The sequence below is a fragment of the Anolis sagrei genome, chromosome 6 (genome assembly GCF_037176765.1).
Source record: "Anolis sagrei isolate rAnoSag1 chromosome 6, rAnoSag1.mat, whole genome shotgun sequence".
Taxonomy (NCBI): domain Eukaryota; kingdom Metazoa; phylum Chordata; class Lepidosauria; order Squamata; family Dactyloidae; genus Anolis; species Anolis sagrei.
Window position 1 is genome coordinate 78,732,474 of NC_090026.1, and position 22,854 is coordinate 78,755,327.

General features: G+C 38.2%; 1 protein-coding gene across 3 annotated transcripts in view; it reads right to left on the minus strand.

Annotated features, from left to right (window-relative positions):
• Window positions 1-1,409: 1,409 nt before the first annotated feature.
• DNAJC13 (DnaJ heat shock protein family (Hsp40) member C13) overlaps window positions 1,410-22,854 on the minus strand; it is an 81,135-nt gene continuing 59,690 nt past the window's right edge. For 2 of the 3 annotated variants that reach the window (XM_060781816.2, XM_060781815.2), the window contains 18 exons: window positions 22,393-22,512; window positions 21,790-21,969; window positions 20,106-20,273; window positions 18,022-18,135; window positions 17,173-17,289; window positions 16,551-16,728; window positions 16,222-16,313; window positions 14,294-14,393; window positions 13,042-13,116; window positions 12,827-12,939; window positions 11,207-11,376; window positions 10,865-10,907; window positions 10,402-10,575; window positions 7,954-8,133; window positions 6,529-6,669; window positions 5,422-5,565; window positions 4,398-4,497; window positions 1,410-2,264 (listed from right to left, as the gene is read on the minus strand). In XM_060781816.2, the coding sequence (XP_060637799.2) occupies window positions 2,167-2,264; window positions 4,398-4,497; window positions 5,422-5,565; window positions 6,529-6,669; window positions 7,954-8,133; window positions 10,402-10,575; window positions 10,865-10,907; window positions 11,207-11,376; window positions 12,827-12,939; window positions 13,042-13,116; window positions 14,294-14,393; window positions 16,222-16,313; window positions 16,551-16,728; window positions 17,173-17,289; window positions 18,022-18,135; window positions 20,106-20,273; window positions 21,790-21,969; window positions 22,393-22,512 (2,307 nt within the window). In that variant the 3' untranslated portion in view covers window positions 1,410-2,166. Of the gene's footprint in view, window positions 2,265-3,862; window positions 3,978-4,397; window positions 4,498-5,421; window positions 5,566-6,528; window positions 6,670-7,953; window positions 8,134-10,401; window positions 10,576-10,864; window positions 10,908-11,206; window positions 11,377-12,826; window positions 12,940-13,041; window positions 13,117-14,293; window positions 14,394-16,221; window positions 16,314-16,550; window positions 16,729-17,172; window positions 17,290-18,021; window positions 18,136-20,105; window positions 20,274-21,789; window positions 21,970-22,392; window positions 22,513-22,854 lie in introns of all 3 variants that reach the window. The other variant, XR_009631760.2, reaches the window with a different exon arrangement.

Sequence of the window (22,854 nt, forward strand, 5' to 3'; positions counted from 1 at the left end):
AATTGGCAACAGTGAAAGGCTTTTCATTTACACCAATCTTCTAGCAACAAGATGCAGTGTTTCCAATGGAGTCTGCAGAAAATGCTTCAGCTGTACAGTACTCCACCGCCTGAGCTCTGCAAGCGCAGCATTTTTCCGAATGAAGCAGAGAGTGTTTGAGGACCGGGACATCCGTAGGGATACCAAGGTGCTTGTTTATAGAGCTATTGTCCTCCCAAACCTGCTATATGCCTGTGAGACCTGGACTGTCTACAGACGTCACATGCAACTCCTGGAACGATTCCATCAGCACTGCCTCCAGAAAATCCTGCAAATCTCTTGGGAAGACAGGTGGACAAATGTCAGCGTGCTGGAAGAAGCAAAGATCACCAGCACTGAAGCGATGGTCCTCCGCCATCAACTCCGCTGGACTGGATGCCTGACCACCATCTCCCAAAGCAGTTGCTCTACTCCAAACGCAACGGAAAATGGAATGTTGGTGGACAGGAAAAGAGATTTACAGATGGGCTCAAAGCCAACCTTAAAAACTCTGGCATAGACACTGAGAAGTGGGAAGCCCTGGCCCTTAACCGCTCCAGCTGGAGGTCAGCTGTGACTAGCAGTGCTGCAGAATTTGAAGAGGCACGCATGGAGGGCGAAAGCGAGAAGTGTGCCAAGAGGAAGGCACGTAAAGCCAACCCTGATCGAGATCGCCTTCCACCTGGAAACCAATGCCCTCACTGAGGAAGAAGATGCAGAGCAAGAATAAGGCTCCACTGCCACATTCGGACCCACAAGAACACTGGAAGACAATCATCCTCGGAAAGCGAGGGATCACCTAACTAACTAACTAACTCCACAAAAAGAAAAATTAGCTTGTTTAGTCAGCCTTGGAAATGTTGCCAGTAAATATTAGGTTTTTATACCTATTTTATATACTTATAAGGCCCCCAAGCTGCTGAACTTGCTGATCAAAAGGTTGGCAATTTGAATCCGGGGAGCGGGGTGAGTTCCTGCTTTTAGGCCCAGCTTCTGCTAACCTGCTGTTTGAAAACATGCAAATTTGAGTAGATCAATAGAAAGCACTTCTGTGGGATGGTAACGATGCTCCATGTAGTCATGCTGACCACATGACCTTGGAGGTGTCTAGCTCTTTGGCTTAGAAATGGAAATGAGTGCCTCCACTCCAGAGTTGGACACAACTAGACTTAATGTCAGGGGAAACCTTTACCTTCTACCTTTATATATTTATACACCCGGGGTCATAAATGGAAAAGGTTTGATCTAGAAAATTCAATGAAGTACTACTTCAGGTGCCTTGCCAGAACACAGAGCTCCTGAGTCAAGGGAACAATATCACTTTTCAGGGAAAGGAGAAAATATGTGTAAAACCCTTTTCCTGGATTTACAAAGGAGCCACAGAACACACATTTTGTCTCATCAACAAGGCTTTCAGTTCCCTTTATTTTTAAAATTTTATGTACATATGAAGGATTTGTATAATGTACATTCAATATAGAAAGTTTTTTTATACTGGATAATGTATAGAACAGATCACAATTACACTATGTTTTTATATAACATGTTAACATCATTTTAAATAGTCTTTTTTTGCTGCATTTTAATTTTTCAATTTGGTAAAGCCAGTTATACATACAAATATCTCATTAGGTCTTGTAAGGGAAATGTTAATGATTGAGGACAAAGGTGAACAAAAAGTCTGTCAAGTTCTGGAAGGATGAAAGCTCCACCCCGGGAAGAACAATTGGAGAAAACCCATTTTTTCTAGTGAGGATCAAGTGATTTAGCCCAATTCTTGAGACTGCAGTTCAACTTCAGTCATGCTAGTTCATAAAATACAAAAAACTAGGAAAATTGTTTCGATTCACAGTCTTGTAAACAAAAATATAAAGGAACAAAATGTGCTTATGTACAGCAAGAAAAAAAAAACATTCTTGTGCACCCATCTAGGTTGATCCACAAAGTACTCTCTTCTTATGTTACAATGTGATAGAATTGTGAACTTTTTTTTCTAAAAAAAATAGATTCATAGAAAAAGGAGTAACACTGTCATGAAACTGGGAAGGCAGGCAGATTTTGTTCCAACGGCTGAAACCCAACGAATGGGGCCTCCCTTATTCCTGGCCAGTCTGCCTTGGATACTGTTGCACAGGCATTTCAAGTCCTTTAGCCAGTATCTCCAGCTTCGTGGTCGACTGGAGGAGGGACGCTGGGCAGGACAGAGGAAGTCCTCCCTGCAGTCAGGTAGCCAGCCACTCCAGGTCCTGTTTCAAGGATGAAGGATAATGCATAAAAGAGGAGTACAATTGAAATTGTTGGCTACAAGAGCTATTTAACATCAAGTTGCAATTACATCCAACATTACTTTTATTGGGACTTCCCAATTAAAACAACAAAAATCATAGATTTCAAGTCAGTATATTATATGATTATTGCAGCAAGACTACTCTATGCGCAAAAACTAAAGAACTATCCCTAAAATAAAATTGGATCACAAAAGTTTTAGAATGGGCAGAAATGGGCAAGTTATCTTGCTTGATTAAGGAGAAGTCAATATCTTTTTTTAAATAATGAGGATATTTATATATTATTCATAAAAGTAAATGTTAAATCACTGGTGGGTTTTGAAGATTGGGAAAAAATAAAATAAAAGGTAGAATGAAGAAACTGTCTAAAATGTTAGACCAGCCATGGGCAAACTCCGACCCTTCAGGTGTTTTGGACTTCAACTCCCACAATTCCTAACAGCATGCTAGGAATTGTGGGAGCTGAAGTCCAAAACACTTGGAGGGCCGAAGTTTGCCCATGCCTGTGTTAGACTAATGGGATTATAACAATTTTTCACTTAGTTTCTTTAAGGTGGGAAGTTGATTTTGATGTTTTATTATTGTTTCCATTATTGTCGAAGGCTTTCATGGCCAGAATCACTAGGTATCATGTGGTTATCAGGCTGTACAACCCTGTTGTTAGGACACGGCCATACAGTTCGGAAACCACACAATGCTCAATTTTCATTACTGTTTTGTAGTGGGGCGGGTGGCAGAAACTAGTTTAAATTGGTATATATAGCAATATAAGCCCCCTCCCCCGGTGGTACAGCGGATTAAACCGCTGAGCTGCTGAACTTGCTGACCAAAGGGGTTGTGTTTCAAATCCAGGGAGCAGGGTGAGCTCCCGCTGTTAGCCCCAGCTTCTGTTAACCTAGCAGTTCAAAAATATGCAAATGTGAGTAGATCAATAGGTATCGCTTCTGCGGGAAGGTAACAGTGCTCCATGCAGTCATGCTGGCCACATGACCTTGGAGGTGTCTATGGACAATGCCAGCCCTTCGGCTTAGAAATGGAGATGAGTACTATCACCCAGAGTCGGACATGACTAGACTTAATGTCAGAGGAAACCTTTATCTTTTTAGCAATGTAAGTCAGAGAGGTGGAAATTATTGTCTTTATAATTTATGTAATACTTTTTTGTTGATAAAAATAATAAATAGAAAGATTTCAAAAATTTAGTTCTATCACAACTAATGATTTGGCAATCCGTCTATGGCATAGTTCACATTTAAAAATCTCTCACCTGAATGCTATCTCCTACTGAGTATCACACTTCTCCTTTCCCACCATTCATTGTACAAACAGATTATTCAGGATATGTGTTTACATCAGTTTTTAAGAGACACCCACAATAACATATACACCTATCATTTAAAACATGAAGACACTGTTGCAAAAAGCACAGCATGCCAACTAGAGGATTCTGTGGCATTCTACAAATATCAAACTATAACTATATGCCATGCATCTAGTAAGCATTTAGTCTAGGAACACTGCAGATGCAACATGCACTGAGCAAAAAAGATATCTACCTGCTTTAGAGAGTGCTAGAAAGAAGTTTAGCAAGCTGCCTGCCAAAGGAGATCTAAAGCCCACTTCTGAGATGAAGGGGACTGCTACCAGAGAGAAGGGAAGGAGAGGAGATACCTGAGGGAGAAAGAAACCAGAAGCAAGGGAAGTACAGACAGCAAAGCACTTGGAAGCAAAAGTGAAGCACAGCTCCATTGTGCCTTGAGGAGGGTTCTGGCACATCATCAGTAACCAACACAACACACTCCACAGTTCTAGGAGAACCAGCTGTGCTTCCCAAATGCAGAATTAAAGGCAGGACGTTCATTTCACCCGTTTCCTGAAATCAACTGGTAGTTATTATTGCACATGCATCTATTTAGTGTCAAAACAGAACAGGAATCCATATTTATTTATCCCATTTAAACACTTTCATCAACAAGTTTGAGCACACAAACACATAAGAGGAGGTAAGTAAATTAAAGGTGGTTCCCAGGATAAACAAATCACATGGGGAACAAAACAAGCAAAAGGACACACATCGGGATATTGACCCACCTGTGAGGTACCCTGCTGTTTGTGTCTCAGAAATGAACAAGTCGTGTTTCTGATCTTTGAAGGCACTCCAAACAGAAGAACGAGACAGAATTTCATTCACCTGAAAAAGCAAGGAAGCCCAGAAATGGTTTATACCAACAACCAACTGAAAAGAAGCACGGTACTTCTTTTGTTTTGGGGTTTTCTTTCTTTCTTGGTGCTTGTTCCAAAGGTGTGGAACCCCTCACCAAGGTAGGCTTGGCTGGCCCTTCCTTGTCTTTCTTCTGGGGACTGACCTTAGTTTTTAATCAGGCGAATGCTCATTATTGAGAACTGCTCTCTACCCTATTTGTGGAGGGAGTGGGAAGAAAGGCAGGATATACGTCCAATCAATCAAATTCAATGAGTGAAGTGTGACCTCTTTTAGCTGCAGGGTTTTTTTTTTGAACTGCACATTTATGAAGAACTGGCCTCTCCTCTAAATGTAATTGCAAAATGTTAATAATGTATCATATTTCATCATAAAATAGTCACATTTATCCCTTTTTTGATCAAAAAAGGGGATGACTATTATGTGATTAAAAAAATGTTTTTTAAGTCTCTGGTTTCTGTTTTTTATAACAAGAAACCTGCCTTACCTCTGAAAGGAAAGGAAGGTGGAAGGGTTAATCAAGCCTCAAACTAATAGCTCAGTTTCAGTTTTTTAAAATAAAAAAACCAGTTTTCCCTTAAAGGAAAGAGAAGGGAAGATTCCTTGCTTCCTCTGAAAGCAAGTCAGTTTACAAAGCCTGAAATTGAGCTCTCTGGAGAAAGAAGGAAGGAAGGAAGTTCCAAATTCCAGAGACCTCAATCTCCATTTCATAATTTTCAAACTGTCTTGCCTTTGGAGAAAGAAAGAAGGGAGGGAGGAGGGGAGGGAGGGAGGATCAGCCCCAAATGGCTCTGCGACTATTATGTGATGAACACAAAATACCATTTTTTTCACCCAATCGCAGTGGCTATCATAATGCAATGAAATAATTGATAAAATGTACAGAATGTTTACCTGCTCTCCATATTGTAGACTTCGAGTCATTGATTTCAAGGCTTTAACAATCTGTGCTTTTGTAGCTGAAGGGCTATCCAGATTCTCAAGGCCAACACCTTCAAGCAATTTTAGGAGATAGGGGACTAGGTCTGCTTTCAAAGCCTGAAAAACATGGTTATAGCACACTTCACAGATCTGTCCAGGCACAGCTCACAATTTCTTCCACAAGGGAGTAAGGAACACTCCCCAGTGTCATTACCATGTGGACATGATATATCTGAAAAATAAAACCTGACAGGGAGGCCTTCCGTGTAACTTGGATCACCAGTTTTCTGAATTATCATTTAAGTGATTCCTGAATTCTTGCCCATGTGAACAAAAACTCCTCTCAGTTTCATGTGAAGAAAGCAACTAAAAAGGGGGCAACGACCCAAATTAAAGATAACTGACCCTTTGCATCTTACTAGTCTAACATGAGAACTGGAAAAGGAAGATAAAGTAACTTTCTGCCCAGGTTTAATAGCAAAATATTTCAAGTACCTGTGTAGACTAGGTATAACACTGAAGTGATTGCTTACACCAGGAAATCTTGAAATACAATACAAATGCAAGATGAATTTTCTACCTTGCCATCACGGAAGATCACTTCCACACAGAATTATTGTGAAAACCTGATTATACTGGCTCAACAATATTTTGGTGCCTCAAATGTTAGCCTTGTTTCTGGCTCCAATAATGGCTGCAGTTTCCCCTATCAGCTATAGTTTCTGAGACAGAGAACATGTGCCATCCATCAGTCACCATCTGTTTGCCCATAAAAAACCATGATAACCATATCTAAGCAACAAGAGCTGATGGGGTCTAGCCAATGGAGTTTTCGGGATAAATGCCCCCAAATAACCCCAGAACAGGCCTAAAACCGATACACCATGAATTTTTTTGTTGAACTGTGTTATAGCTCTATCATGAATATCTCTACCACCCCCACCTCCACAAAATATGTATTTTCTCCCACTAACACAAAGAAGCAAGCCTGCATATTCTAGCAAAGGAAGGCTAGCTGATTGCAATCTAGGTGATTTCAAAGTAAAACAAAATGCCCTGGGAAAATGAGAACCTGCTTACTTGGACTACTAGATCATTTTGTTCTTTTTGAAACATCCGATTAAGTGCTTCACAGGCCACGCCAATAGTATCTGGTCGTTTCTTCATTCCATTCATCATGGGGCCTATGGTTTCTAGTGCTGCCATCGAACGAACACAAAGCTGCGTAAAAAGAAAAAAACCCCAACATTCTTCCATCTGTCCATGTTTCAGATCCAAGAGGTGAAAGCTACCATGAAACATACAGTAAAACAACATGTGATTAGCTATGTTACAAGTTGTGCTTCAAAAGATAACATTATGTGAAGCTAATGGCAGCGAAGTGAAGATCATAGTGAAGATTAATTTCAGCTATTCCGTTATGGAATTCAAAAGGATTTGAGTTCCTTGACTGCTCTGTTCTTTAGTGCATAAAGTTTGTTTGCCAGAGGAGATGGTGACTTGTTTGCACCCTGGTAAACTGATATTTTAACTCTGTTTATCTTGTTGTATGTGTTTGATTAGTGTTTTATCTCTTGTTTTAACAATGTACCCGACCTTGAGCTGCAGGGAGAGGCGGGTAACAAATAGCATTATTATTGTTGTTGTTGTTATTATTATTATTAATAATAATAATAGATACACAACAAGATTAATACAAAGCAAACAAGATCACTATGCTGGCTTTTGTATTCTATCACACGTCAGACACTTCCCAAGTGTCTAGGACTGTGTGACGTATTGGTGAATAATGCGTGCAGGATGGCCTTTTGCAGCTGACACATAGTAATGCGAATAATCACCACTGGGACCACCTTTACTGGCTTTTGCCAGAGTGCAGTTCTATCTTAAAATCCTCATATTACATAAGCTTTCCCAGTTGCTTTTCGTCAATTCTGCTGTCACCTGGGATTGCAACATAAACGACCCACACTCCCCCCCCCCCCCCCCAATGGATGGTGAGGTCAGGAGTATTATGCTCCAAAACTCTCTCAGTCTGAATTCGGAAGTCCCAGAGTAGTTTGATGTGTTCATTTTAATAATAATAATAAGAAGAAGAAGAAGAAGAAGAAGAAGAAGAAGAAAAAGAAGTAGTAGTAGTAGTAGTAGTAGGAATAGTAGTGAATGATTACAGCCAACAGTCAGATTGCAATGACTATGAGTCAGGAGACATTTGGATCTGTTCAAAGGCCAGAGTGAGTTTTGCATACTGTACATCCAGCAATGTGTTAAGTAGAGAACATTAAGATTAAAAAAAAAAAAAAGAAAAGCTGATCAGGTTTGTAAAGTTTGATGCTTGCCTCATTTGAAAGATTTCAACCTTTATCACTGATTATCCAGGCTATAAATTAAACATGCACGAAGAGCAGGAGATGGCAATTCTGAAGGCAAATAGTAACTATTCTGGAAGACCCTACCTATTCTTGGCTAAGACATAATTGCTGAGCCAGACTTAAAGTAGCATACCTCATTATCTGACAGGATGTGTATGACACGGATGGCGCTTTTAGGGATGGCATTGTTTTTGTGATTCATGGCGTGGAGAATCTTAGGAAGGTGGCCAAGTGGGGGGACTTGGTCCGCCAGCTGAGGCTGAGCGCAAAAGAGGCACACAGTTGCTGTTGTTACAGTTTCTAATGTTTCCCCCTGTTTCAAAATAGAACATATCGTCAATCTTTTATTTCCAAATCTGAAAAAGTCAATCTGTTTAAAGTCAACAAACGAAGAGCCACATTAACATGAAACTACTTAGCAATGCTTAGGAATCATATGATTGTAACATCTAAAAAATACCTAATGACAATAAAAGCTTATGATATTTAGACAGAGTGGGGTCCAAGTCCCAACAAACTGAACAGTTGTTTTCATAGGCAAGAACCATGACCCATCTAAATTACATCCAACGAATCTGGATATTTGTATATGTCAATTTCTCTAGTTTAACTGATCATATAATGCGTTCAGACAGCTCAACTGCTTCTATAGAGGAGACAGTCTTTTCAGAGTCTTCATTATTACCTAACTGCACTAAGGGCCAATACTGTTCTTCGACCATCTTCAATTACCACCCATCTGTTAGTAATATATAAGGTGTCTCCCAAAAACATATACATTCTTAACAGCTTATAATGCTGGAAAAAAATTGGGAATATTTTTTTTAAAAAATGTGTCCTTAACATGTTTAAAGATTTCAGTAGTAGAGAAGTGTTGCAAAATTACAAGCAAAAATATAAATGAGTGCCATAGATGCAAGCAAAACATCAGGAGAGAATGCCTCTAGAACATGGCCATATAGCCCGAAAAAACCTACAACAACCCAGTGATTCCGGCCATGAAAGCCTTTGACAATATAATATAAATGAGGTTTGCAACTCAGCACTGCTAGGCAGGAATGGCAATTTGGACACATGACATAAAACTGTAAGGAACATATAACTGAATAAGTCAGTTATCACTTATGCAATACAGTGGTTCCCAACCTTTTTCTGACCAGGGACCACTTTGGTGAGGGACCACTCTCTAACATTAGTAATAAAAGGGTTACAATCAGTTTTTAGTCAATTGCACAATTAGTTTGGTTATTTGGGGTGCTGATTCAGAAAATTGCATTGGACAGACCACATCAGCTCTAGTTTCTGATACAGAACATATGCCATTCAGTTTATCAGTTTTATCATGTCTTATCATATGTATTTACTGTATTATTATAAGTGTCTCATTTTAACTTTCTACGTGGAGTGTGATCAGGTCTTGTCAGGCCTTGTTCTGTTTCTTAATGTGATATGGTCTAAGGGCCAATCAATAAAATTACTACTACCAGTTGTCGCCATCTGCTCGCCCACAGAAAACCATATTTAATAATCTACTGCTGATGTGGTCCATCCAATGTAATTTTCTGAATCAGCACCCCAACTAACCCCAGGAACAGGCCTAATAATGAAGACACCAAGGCGCCCTTGCTTCCAGGTGCCACATGGAATGGCTTCGGCTCAGAGGGAGGGAGGAGGTGGAGAAGCAACAATCAAGAGGCTTGTCGCACCTTTTGTGGGTAGTCAGTCTCTCCCCTCCCGACATCCCCGTTGCCTTGGGACTATAAGAGCATTTCGCGAAACCAGTTGCTCTTGTTGCAACGGTGTAGTAATGGTGAGGCTGTGGACCATATTTTAGTTCTTGGGGACCACTGGTGGTCCATGGACAACAGGTTGGGAACCACTGCTTTAATATAAAGGTATTTATTCAGCCTTCAAATAATCACCATATGGATGATTAGTTGTAGAGGGTGCATACATTTTTGGGACTCCCTGTATATTAAACATTTTTGGGGTGCTCTGTATATTAAATACTTTACTACAGATAAAACTACTACTTCTAAAAATAATAGAAGCAAGTCCCCAAATAATTCAGAAATATTCATATTGAACTCTGTATCAAACTCCAGTTTTGTGAAACTTGCTATCAGGGGGAAAACTTTACTTTAGAATTGTACTGAATTATAATTTATTTAATTTTTATTGTATTTCATTTTATTATTTCTATCCCATGGGGACCTCCAGGCGTCTTTCAATAACATGGCACAATCCAATACATTTTAAACCATGGCAAATACAAAAGTTTTAAAAAACATCTTTGATTCATGAATACAAAATACTGTTAAAATACATGAAAAATAATCATACCATTTAAAGTAAAGTTAAAACTAAATATCCTCCCACTTGAGCAAGCAATGGGACAGAGAGAAGGCCCTTCCCATATGATCATAATGTTTTAACAGGTTCATAGAGAGAGATACGGTCCTACAAACAACTTGGACTCAAGCTATATAAAAAATCTGAACATTCTTCTCAAGCGCTTCAGCGACCTCGTGTTCATTTTAAAAATTCAAACTGTTACACAAAACATAGATGCTCCACTTACATGGGGGTTGTTTTTCTCCAGTAGTTCAGTGAATTTTTCTAACAGTGCAATGAGAAATTCTCTTGGTTTGCGTAAGACCCAGGCCGGCTGGGCGATAAAGATCCTGAGGAAGACACCCCCCACGGACAGTTCGCCTTCCGCTTCGCCATAGACCACAGCAAAGTCCTCTGGCAACTGGATCAATCAGAAAAGGAGAAATGTCATTCTGTTTGTCCATTAGATGAATTCATTAAGAAATAAAGAGGAGCTAGCTAAAGATGTGAATCCAATTGCTACTATAAGGATGCATGTCATTTTAGAATATTCTACAGTATTGTCCTACTTGTGGCAAGTAACAAGAAAAGACCGTGCGTTGATACAGAAAAAAACCTGCAACAAACAAAATGTTCAAAAATTACATGGACATGAAAAAAAAATGCTAAGGATCTGTCTCCTCTTTTTGTAGATATAAACTTTTTTTTACCTTCCAGTTAATATCAGGGTTGTCCCTCTGTAGTTTAAAGTGCCTTTTAAGAAAAGGAAATAAGAGTGTTAACACATTATCTTGCTAACAGTTGGAAAAATGAATGAACTTTACTTTTGCTCAGCTAAGATTCAGATCACCACAGCTTTTTAGATTCACAGTTTTCTAGTTGCTCTACACATTTCAGCAAAAGCATTATACCCTTTGAACAGACTGTTTACAACAATTCCAGAGGACTCCAGATCAAATCGAAGCCTGGAATTCGTTTATTTGCTTCTGCGGTATTTTACTACAATTTTGGCTACCTATGCACAGCAGTTATTCATTATTTTTGGGACGTACTCTAACATCATTTCACGAACAGTTGTAGAGACCCTCTCTCTGGAGTTGTCGTTCCATATCAACTCTGGATTTTCATGCGTTCCTTCAAAAATGTGGACGGCAGCTTCAGGATTATCTCGCATGGCATCCATAAAGACACCAGGCAGAAACTTCATTAGGATGATTCTAACCTAGAAAAGAACCACGTACAAATTAGAGAGTTTACCAAAGTATTATAAATTATACTGAGAGTTAAACAAAGGACTACAATGTTTTTTTTGAAAGAAATGTGACTTCTCAGTGAAAAGTCCCTTTTTCATATGTTCATCCAAGCCACTGAAATCCACAAGCATGTGGACAATTTCAACAGAAAGGAGGAAACCATGAAAATGAACAAAATCTGGCTACCAACATTTTAAAAAACTCTAAAATCAGGACAGTAAATAAAGAGAAACACTAAAAGGGGCAATTTCAGACAAGAATCAATCAGGACCAGCTAACACCTCCCAACAAAGGACCCCCCCCTGGCAGCAACCAAGCAGGCATTGATGCTGCAAGGCCATTAAATCAATGTGGCCAATTGCAACATTCACACTTGCCTCAAACAGACAAGAGTTCCTTCTCCCGCTCTGGACATTCCACAAATATATAAACCCCACTTGCTTAGTTTCCAACAGACCTCATAACCTGCCATTGATATGTGCGAAATGTCAGGAGAGAATGTTTCTGGAACATGGCCATACAGCCCAGAAAACTCACAGCAACCCACTTTTCCATGTTTATATGATAGAACCAACCCAGAAACAAAAATCGTGTTACATTTTGTTATCAATAAATGTTTGATTTGTATACCTATCTTATATACTTATATACCCAGGGTCATGTAAAGATTTCTCGAGTGTAAAGGTGTCATGAGTGGAAAACATTTATGAAGTCCTGCTTTTGACAAGTGGGGATTTCAGCACAATCCATGGTGAGTCAGTTTTAACTGTGAATTTTAAAATCATATTCTCAGTTTATTGTGCTTTAATTTTTGTTCCATGTATTTTACTATGTCCATTTTTAATATGTGCTTTTATGGATATATGTTGTGCCCGACCTCGAGACGTCTCGTAAGGAGAGGCAAGTAAATAATAATAATAATAATAATAATAATAATAATAATAAAGAAGTGTCCAGACTGGGTAATTTGTGACCACACAAAGTAATGTCAACTCCTAATGCAATGCTACGATAATATTTTATTTTTTTATTTATCTATTTATTCATTTATTTGATATATTTCTACCCTGCTCTATCTCACCCCAAAGGGGACTCAGAATGGCTTACAATTTTGGCCATCATTCAATGCCACATTACAAAACAAAGCATAGAAATACAACACATTGAGCATGAAAATCAAAATAAAACATAGAAATACAATTCAAACTGTTAAAAGATAGCACCTAATCCCACATTCATTGTCCAGGCGGCTACATTTATGCCGATTCTGTAAATATGTATTTTGAATGTGCATACCTCAAATCAGGTCCAAGTATGGGATAGTGCCACTTTAATGCACACTATAAAAAGCACTGACCTTCTGCCACAAGATTTTTTTTAAAAAAGTTCCTTTCAAATAGCTCCAAACAATTTCCTTACCTTTGGACCAACCAGCTTGTCTGCTGTCATCTTAGCAAAGAGCTCTGCTGTCTGAGACCGAACTTGTGGGTGTGTTGAATTGCAGAACATATCAAGTAAGTAGATTAAAGCACCTAGGGAAGGACAGAACTGTTGATACTTTTAATCACAATGATTCTGGAGCCATTAATTTTGGAATGTTATAATGAAACAAACTGAACAGAAACCAAACATACCTTTTGCCATGGCCTCCTTAACTATTTTGGTACTGGAAGTCAAAGCATACAGAGTTTCAAGAACAAGCTGCCGACCTGCCAAGATTAATGATTGTTAGGAAACACAGCTTGTAAACGTACTTGACAGAGAACAATGACACAAGTTTATTTTTAAAAAATCTCTGAGCAACATGACTCAGATTATTTGGTCCAGTAAAAAAAAAAAGAGTGATTTAAAAGACAAGAAAGAATTTCCATCGATTTAATTTTAAATTTCTGGTTAGCTACAATAATGAAGACCTTCATTTTGTACTTTACCATTACTCATACAATCTGGAATGTTAATATTTTAAATGGACATCTTCTGTGCTTGAATGTATAATTTATATGAAGAAAAAGCATTTCTTAAGGACAGGAAGTAAGTTGAAATCACTTCCTGATCCAAAAAGGCCTCTCTGGGTCCTAAATTGGCCCAGGATAGGTCCAAAACCCGGTGGAAATATTCCTACACCCAAGAGGGTATTTTTAAGACTAAAAATCATTTTAAATCATTTTAAATCATTTTGCAATCTTTGACAATGTTTTTTGAACCTCAGATGTAATATAAATACCCCCCTTATCTTCTATAGGGCTTTAGTGCCATTTTTGCAGGTATTTTTGAATACCGCCCCCCCCCCCCTCCCCAAGCAAAATTGCAATGGGGTGCTACTTGCCCATTTAAATTTGATTGTCGGGACTAAAACCTAACAAATGGATGCTACTGAATACCTGGTGGATGGTTCTGTTTCAACAGTGAGCAACCACCACAGTGAGCCTCTGGTATCTGCTGAGGTTTGGTTCCAAGACCCCCACTGATACTAAAATTGATATATGCTCAAGTCCCATTACAAATAATGATGTAGTAAAATGGGGTCACTTATACAAAATGGCAAAGATCAAAACTTGCTTTTGGGAATTTTTCAGTGGGGTGGGGAGGTATTTTTAAGCCATTTCACATTTAGAGGCAATGTCTACAGGTTAGATAATTTCTTTATTAAAACAACCTAGATTCCCAAACATCCCTCTCAGATACATAGGAACAAGTTTCACTGAACTCTGTTGTGCTTACTTGTGGATAAATGTGTTAAAGTTTAAGTAGCAGGAGTAAGGGATGTAGCAGGCAGAAGTGAAGGCATGTTTACTTTTCTCTTTGTTTTACTGTTTACATTTTTTTCCTAAATACTGTTTTTATGGTCATTTTATCATTTAGCAAGTTAATACAAACTCTACGTACTTGAGGGTAGTGAATGCAGGAGGGCTAGCAAGTTGGAAAGAACCATGGCTTCTGCAATATTATTTACACATTCCTGGTTACTCGTTACAATGTTCACCACCTAAGAAAGAAAAAGAAATAATTAAAACGATTAGATCAGCAAACCTTTTTAGAATCCGATAGTTTTCAAATGATGAGAGGACTGTCAGATTAGGAAACCTATAGCCTTCCATAATGTTATGAACTATTATAGCCATTACCATTCGATAATGACCAGGCATTTTGATTCTAGACATTTCCCAATACTGGACTAAGAAAAACTAGTAAGTCTGATTTGAGTTTTTCCTTGTGAAGGTCTACTACACTTTACCCTCTTATCTATATTTCCCAAAACTTAATTTTTCACATCCATTCGTTTCCTGATCCTTCCACTAGCTGCTTTCTTCTGGCTGTATATATATATATGATCCCAACAAAGGAAGGATAATATATACAATGTAATATGACAAAGACGAATCAGATTTGTCTATATAAGACATGAACAAAATGTGACTCGGAGGCTGCCTGCAGCCAGCCAAGATTATTTCTGAAGACCTCAACCTTTCCAATTCTCTACCTTTTCAGGCCTCAACCTTAGTCTATGTTTCTGGCCAATAAAGGCAAATCACTTCTTTTAGCGGTTCACCTTTAAATAGAGTGCTGGATTGATTTTTTTTTTCATAATCCAAAGTAGATATCCTGGTTCTTCAAGTTATGTTTTTCCTTTTTTGTGATTTCTGGCAGCCCATGTAGCCCCCAACCCACTGCAGCTGTTCACCCCATTCAAGATATAACACTATGTAACATGATTTTTGTTTCTGGGTTACAAATGTATTTTCTTAATTGGTTCTATCATAAAAACATAGGAAAAGTTTATTAAATTGCAAAAACTTTTGTTTTTGCAGGACATCCTGCAGCACATTGTGCGATGGTTTTTCATTTAATATCTCAGAGTCTCAACCAATTTAACCCAGTTTGTGGCAGCCACAAAAACAAAATTTCTGGAGTAGAACAATGACTTTCAAAGCAAGTACAGAACTGTAAAACAAGAATAGCACTTTCAAACCACAACCAGATTTTTTTTCAATTTTTTTTTACATAGTGTAATGGGAAAGTGAAGTCCATGCACTGATCTCACTCCAAATAAATGTGGAGAATAATTAATCCAGTGCTTTACTGCTCTGGTGAGGGGTGGGGTGGGGGTAGTGAAAATAATTTAGAGGTATTGTGGGGAGGGACTAAAACTCAATAGCAGATTATTTTCTGCATCAAAAAGCTCCATGCTAACTCTTTGAAAGAACACTATAAAGCTACTACAAATTATCAAAGACAGTGTTCAGCCACATGTCAAGGTAGCTTCCTATGCTGACTTTTCTCTTGATTCCTATAAGAGCATTTCTTATAACCCTACTTATATATTCTATAAACTAACAATCAGATGTTAATTGGCAGTAACTATTTGGTGCCTGGCACTTCACCCTCAAGCTATAAAAGCCCAAATTGGAATCACTGTTAACTCAGAGAGATTCTACAATGGGGCCCTCCACATTTATTGGAGTCAGGACACAATAAAGGTGTGGAAAACATACACCTACAAAAATACTTCTTTTTAACCTGAGAGAACACCTCTCTTGGAATGTTCAGATCATCAACCTGTCTCTTTAGTCAACTTTCAAAAGAAGCTGACCACAGAGTCACACTGGAAGGTCTAAATTCCCAAGGAGAACATATTAGTCAAAATCTGCAAATAATCAAATCTGCAAAATGTAATCTGGTAATATGGCCAACTGTACTTAAATCTATTATATATTATGAGAAAGTGACTATCATGTTTATTCATCTACACACAATGCACTAATTAACATTTCTGCTACAACAAGCCATGTTTAAAAGATATTTTATTATTTTACCTCCAAAGCCAATTGTTGCACTTGACCAGCTCCATGGACACGCAGCAGTGAGAATATTAACTTAAAGTGACCTATGCATTCACATTCTGAACCTAAATGCAGAAAATAAAAGAATTACTTTAGTCAGAGTATAAAGATGAACTAAAGCTGGCCACTTAATTTTATGGAGAGGAAACAGTATCTCAATGTGTTTTACTTAAAAAAATAGTCATTTTCATGCAGTAAATATGATGCGAAGATGTACAACTTATGTTTCATCCAAACCCTACAGATCTAAAGTTAACCCTTTTTAGGATGTGTGTTTAAATCGTCCAATACACTTCACTTACCGGGGTTGTGCTTTATTACATTTCTCAAAGCCTCCAAAGCCATTTCAACCCTTCTGAGCCTGTCTACATGTTGGTTAGACTCAACTTTTCCTGTCTGAGTCATAGCCATTAATGTGTGAAGGTACTGTGCTTGTGAACCTATGTAATCCAAAAGGCTTGCAGCAAATGCTTTTGGAACCTGTAAATCAATAAACACACTAGTTGGAAGTAATGTACTAAATATGAAGAAAGTAGTTTCAAGAAATTTAACCCATCAATCACATAATATTTACAATTGTGGGACAAAAATATCAAACCTAGTATGAGGGTAAACTGCTCAATTTTAGTTAAAAATATTTCCTGGTATACGGCAGCCCTGGGCAGTTATCCCATTCTGAATACTACCTCTGTCAATTTTTGAATTGTTAACAAAGAAAGAGGCAAGTGAACAGATAATGAAGGCAAGAAAATTGATATGAACTTTTTGAAGATATGAACCAAGCTGAACAATGAGCTCAAATTGAATCAAACTTTTTTCAACTGATAACATCCAGAGCCAAGAATCAGCTTGGCATATTGTATGCAAATATGTACACAATTGGTTAACCCTTCCCCCTTTATATACCAAAACATAGAGTCTTACCTCTAACTGGAATGTGGGAACTTCATTGTAAACTCTGACAAAAATCTCTCCTACAATAAGTTCTTTTGCATGATCACTGAAGACAAATTCTGATCCATAGCTTTTATCACAGTCTCCCTTTAGAAAGAAATGTTTGATTTAGTATCTGCATACAGTGAATTCTATTCTGAAATAATATACAGCTCCTTAGAACATTAACTGAATTTTACTTGCGACTTTTCCCCCAGGTCCCACATGCTCTTATAATCCACATGCATTGCTGCAAAAGGAGTCCTGCAACTAAAAATCTTGTCAATTTGAACAGAATGTCTGCAACTGTTATTTCAATTGCAGAATCTTAATTATTTGCAAATAGTATTTCTCACATGCGGGGTGAAGGGAGACAAAAAATGAAAAATGTAGAAAGCTACAGCAACACTGTGTTGTACCACTGAGAAAAACAATACTGGTATTTCTTGAGGGCAAATATTTGAGGGAAAGCATTTTTTTTCAAACTTTCTAGCTTCAAATATTTTTTCAAAAGGCATGCTACTATGAAGTGATGCTATTTATAGCACATGGCATACAGACCAAATCTAATGGATCCAGTGGCCACTTTAAGTGGATTCAAGATGTTGCTAAATGATCACAGTAAGCCTCAAAAGAAGAAGCTAGAGAAAATTTTCAAATTAAATTTATAACAACTATATAGTCACAGAAGGCCAGCAACATTTAATACAGTAGTATATGAAACAAAGCTCTAAAATAGCCACATTGTCTGCTTATTTATGTATTATGAAAAATGTACCAATGGGTTTGTTTGCCTCTATTCTAGTACCTCTAGTTTGGAAACTTTGAAAAAGGGCTTACTCTTTTAATCATGCTTTCCTGCTGAGTTTCCAAAAACTCAATGAGTTCTGCTCTTGTCCGATTGTTCCAAATTAGATAAGGGCTCTCTGTATTGCTATTCAACATTTTCAGAATCTAGGTAAGAAATAAACAAAACAAAACACATTTCTCAAAACAGTAATCACATTTTTTAACCTCTAATCAGCTTCACATCCCTGTAATATTTTCAGGAGCACCACTGACCTTCTGTTTTTCAATACTTCAAGACACTCCTTTTGGTTCATCTTTAATACATTTATATTCACAGTCTTTCTTCATTTAACAAATATATCTCTAGCCAATGAGGTCCTAGATTTAACAGGAGTTTTAGGAGTCAGATCAAACAACCTCCATTTTACGATTGTTGCATGCTAACAAAGAGAAGGGTGTGCGTTTATATGCCATCTTGGCACACAGAGCTGGTTCTAAGATGTTGTTTTTCTCTTGGTGCAAATATCCAACCTCTAATATTTATCAATCAATCAATGATGCCTTTATTACAGTCAACAACCATAAGCCAATGCTATAGATATATACATCTTACACATATATAGAAAAATGTGTGTGCACACTTTGTTGGGAAAATAAATAGACCATGTTGGGATGATACAAAAGGATAAAAGCATGGAAAAACAATTTAAAAACTGCCTAATAAAATATGTTTAAGATTCAGTGCAAAATAGAATTAAAACCAAACAATTATATGAATTAAATGCACATTAAAGCCACACAGCCTTATTACTGGTAAGCAAGAATTTGATACCCCTTCTGTAACTAAGATCCGCAAGTAATGCCTAGCCGTTAGTGCCAAAGCTTGCTCATACAAGAGCGCTTGCAAGCTGGACTGTTTCGTGCACCTTGCCTGGGGGCTAAAGGCCAGACAGATGGCACAGACCTGAGCAACATCACCTTTCCTTAGGCATAATAAATGCAGTGCATGGAGCCAGGAATACAGAAAGACAGCAAAACCAAGTCCAGTGTAAGCTGTTAAGAGAAAAAGTAATAAAGGCACAAATCCAAGGTTTCTAGCTGCAGTCAGCACAGAAAAAAGGAACTGAGGCTTTAGCCCGCCTTTGGCATATATACTCTCTGGGAGAGTAGGCAGGGCTACCATCAAACGATTTCAATAGGAAAGATCTAGAAGGTTCCAAACTGCATTGCGTTTGTGAAAAGTAAACCCACATATGTGATTTCACAGCACCACAAAGAAGAACCAAGTCCTCCTTACTTATTGTGAAGTCATGAAGACATTTGTTCCTCCTGATATTCCTTAGCACACTGGAAAAGTAGAAAACCAGTGCCAGTGGACCAATTTGAACTTTGGACAATGACAGTGGCTCAATGCTATGGAGTCATGAGAGTTGTAATGAAGCACCACCACTCTTTTGCAGAGAAGGTCTTTAGCCTTTTACATGATTCCATAGCACTGACCCATAGCATTCAAAGTTGTATCAAATTACAGTGGAGATGCCCTCTTCGTTTTTGCATTTTTCTTTTGAATGGACTGCATTGACTTCTTTTTATTCATCTCAATGAGAATGTCTTTGAAAGCAAAAGAAAGTTTCTTTCAAAGGGAAATGTAGACAGACTAGATCTGGATTGCATGTTGGTTTTAGTAAGATTAATCTCCTCAACTCTGTGGAGGCAGCTAGTCAAGAAAGGAGGAAACAGCAGGATTAACCACAAAAGCTCAGGATTTATCAAAGTGAGAGGATGGAGATAGAGAAAGCAAAATAAGCAAAAAGTATAGAAAAAAAATCAGAGACAAGAGATATAACCTTTCCTGGGCATGGCAGGAGAAAGGTGGGGTGAGGGTCCAAGAGAATGGGTCTGCTTAAGAAAATGCAATGCTTCGCCTCACATGGATGGTGAGAAACATTGCATGATCTTGCTCTACTGGTTAAGAATTGAAGGTGATGGAAAAACTTATTTTCCAAACACAAACAGACAAATTCTTTTCTTCCTCATCACCTTATCAGCCTATATATGCTCGTAACTAATTTGTCATTGTATTCTTTTAAAATAAAGCGGAGAGCATTACTATCAATGTTGTAGTACTCTCGTACCTCAACTGGATTAATCACTGCAAGTTTCCTTGCAATATACGGGGTCAGCATGCCTGCAAGACTTTTCCTTATCGTTGGATTTTCAGGTGTGGCTTGTTCTCCCGGAAGATAACCACCAAGGCGACTCAAAGCAAGGAGACTCAGCTTGGCAAGGGTATTCGCTACTTCCTGTTAAAAGAAAATAATATCATTTAAGTGGTCTGAACAAATAAATTAGGATCTTCTTCTTCCACAAGACATACAGCAAAGAAATACTGGAACAGGCCCTGGAGGATGTTCTTCTCTCACATGAGGCAATTTACAACAGCTCAGCTTTCAGGGCCCAATCTGTCCTAAAATCAGGAGGCTGTGAAACAGCATTGTGAGGTGAAGCAAACCACTTTTGAAACACTTCATTTGGAGCCAAATCATCATATAAACAAGCAAACAAGACTGATATTCGGGATAGAAAAATTGCCACTATCTGAACTTTTCCTTCATGACAGTGGTTCCCAACCTGTGGTCCGTGGACCACTAGTGGTCCCCAAGAACAAAATATGGTCCACGACCTCACCATTACTACACAGTTGCAACGAGAGCGACTGGTCTCATGAAACCCTCTTAAAGTGCTGAGGCAACTTGGATGTCAGGAGGGGAGGGGCTGACTACCCACAAAAGGTACAACAAGTAGCCTCCTGACTGCTGCTTCTCCTCCCCCTGAGTGGAGTGGGTGAGCAAATGGCGATTACTGGATGGCATACTGTATGTTCTGTATCAGAAACTAGAGATGTGGTCTAGCCAATGCAGTTTTCTGAATCACCCCAAATAACCAAATTGGGTTTTCTGAATCACCCCAAATAACCAAATTGTATCTAAAGTTGAGCAAAAACTGATTGTAACCCTTTTGGTACTAATCTTGGAGAGTGGTCCCTGGTCAAAGTGGTGCCTGATCAAAAAAAGGTTGGAAACCATTGCTTAATGAGAAATGGAAGGTCTCCTAATTTTACCCTGGCTTCTGGGTTCATGAGGCAGGCAGGACATATACTAGTGAATTATTTTTGCTTCCTCAGAAGAAGGTTTGCCAAGATGTGCAATAAAGACATAATTATGGCATAATAGGTTAAGATCAGAAAGCCAAGATTTGGGGACAGAGATTTGGGGAAAGAAAATGTTGCTTGAGTCCCGAAGTAACAGCAAAACAAGAATCTATTAGCATGGTCAATTGCCTCTTGAGTTGGTAAGAGAAGACTTCTTGTAATATATAAGAAGTCACAAAATTATACAACCCACAGACTGTCTGCATCTCCCTATCCATTTTTCGTTACTCAGTTCATCAACAGTCTCCTACAGTTATTACTAGTGAAAAAAGCAGAATTGTATAATTTAAAAAGCATATTTTCCTTTACAAACAATTCATATTCCACACATGCCTAATTTACTAACAGGTTTTACTCCCAGAAACAAGGCACATGGTAAAGTTAAAATCAAAGCACTGCTTTTCTGCTACTGTGGCAGAAAATTCCATTGTGTGGTGAAATGGCTCCTTGTCACTTCAGAGGAAACAGATTCAAACCCCAGATCCTCAAAGTTACTCAGTTTAACCTGAAAGCAGAGCATGTTAAACAATGAATTTCCATTTAAAATAGTTAGTGCAAATTCCTCAAACCATTTTTAAATGTTCAGAATATATTTATAATATGATTACCTGCTGATTGGAGTCTTCACTCTTTTGGATACCACTCTCTTCTAGCGTGTAATCATAGTTGAAAAGGTAGCCCAGCAAATACCACAGAACTCCAGCTTGAAATAGATGTGTCTGTAGCCAATAATCCACAGCAAATGAGCTGACACATTCTACACCAAGAGAAGCCACGCGTGCAATGTTCTAAAGAAAACGGAACATGTTTAATTCGCTTTGCTGTATGAACAAGTTATGTTGCAGCCCAGCTGGAAAGTAAGGGGATAAAAACAAATGCAAAACACCATAAAGTGAAACAGATGTATTTGTTTTAGTTCTTATGTTCTAATGCTATTGTGTTATAAAGTCACGAGGAGACCCTGGTGGCGCAGTGGGTTAAACTGCAGAGTCTGATGAATGTTAATTAGGAAACTACACATTTTTATGCAAGTAAGAAATGTCTTAAACATGTCTCAAAGACCTATACCATGTTTCCAAACCTTAGAGAATTCAGGGGTGCTCCATCTATTTAATGGATGTCTCTGATGTGCTCATTTTCTCATCACACGCAGGAATTATTCCATAAAAGATCAAAGGAAGCCAGAACACAGTAGCTATACGTGAGCCTACCTTGCCATGATACAGCACTCTACATAGATCCTTGATGATATTTGGCATTTCAGTTATTTTCTCTCTGCAGTCTTCAAATTGGGCTGCCACGCTGTAACATTTACTGATATGGCCGCACACCTATAAATAGAAAGATTTTCCTAAGGTGCAAAATAGTAAGATGGTGTATAACAAAGGCTAAATGAGGAGAGTAAATATTGTGCTTTTTAAAGGAATGAAGGAGCTTCAAACAATGCATTTACAGCATTGCTATTTGCTCAGGTTTATCTTGTTGCTCTCTTCCCACATACTACCAACTGTTTATGAAACCCCTGATTTTGTGCCTGGGAGGATTTTCATTTCTATTTGATGTACAACAAAGGATTAGAAACAGCAATCCGTCCAATGTCATTCAACAGTTTGTGGATAATGGAAGTGGGAAGAGAGCTCTTCATAAATACAATTATTGTTTTCTACAGATAA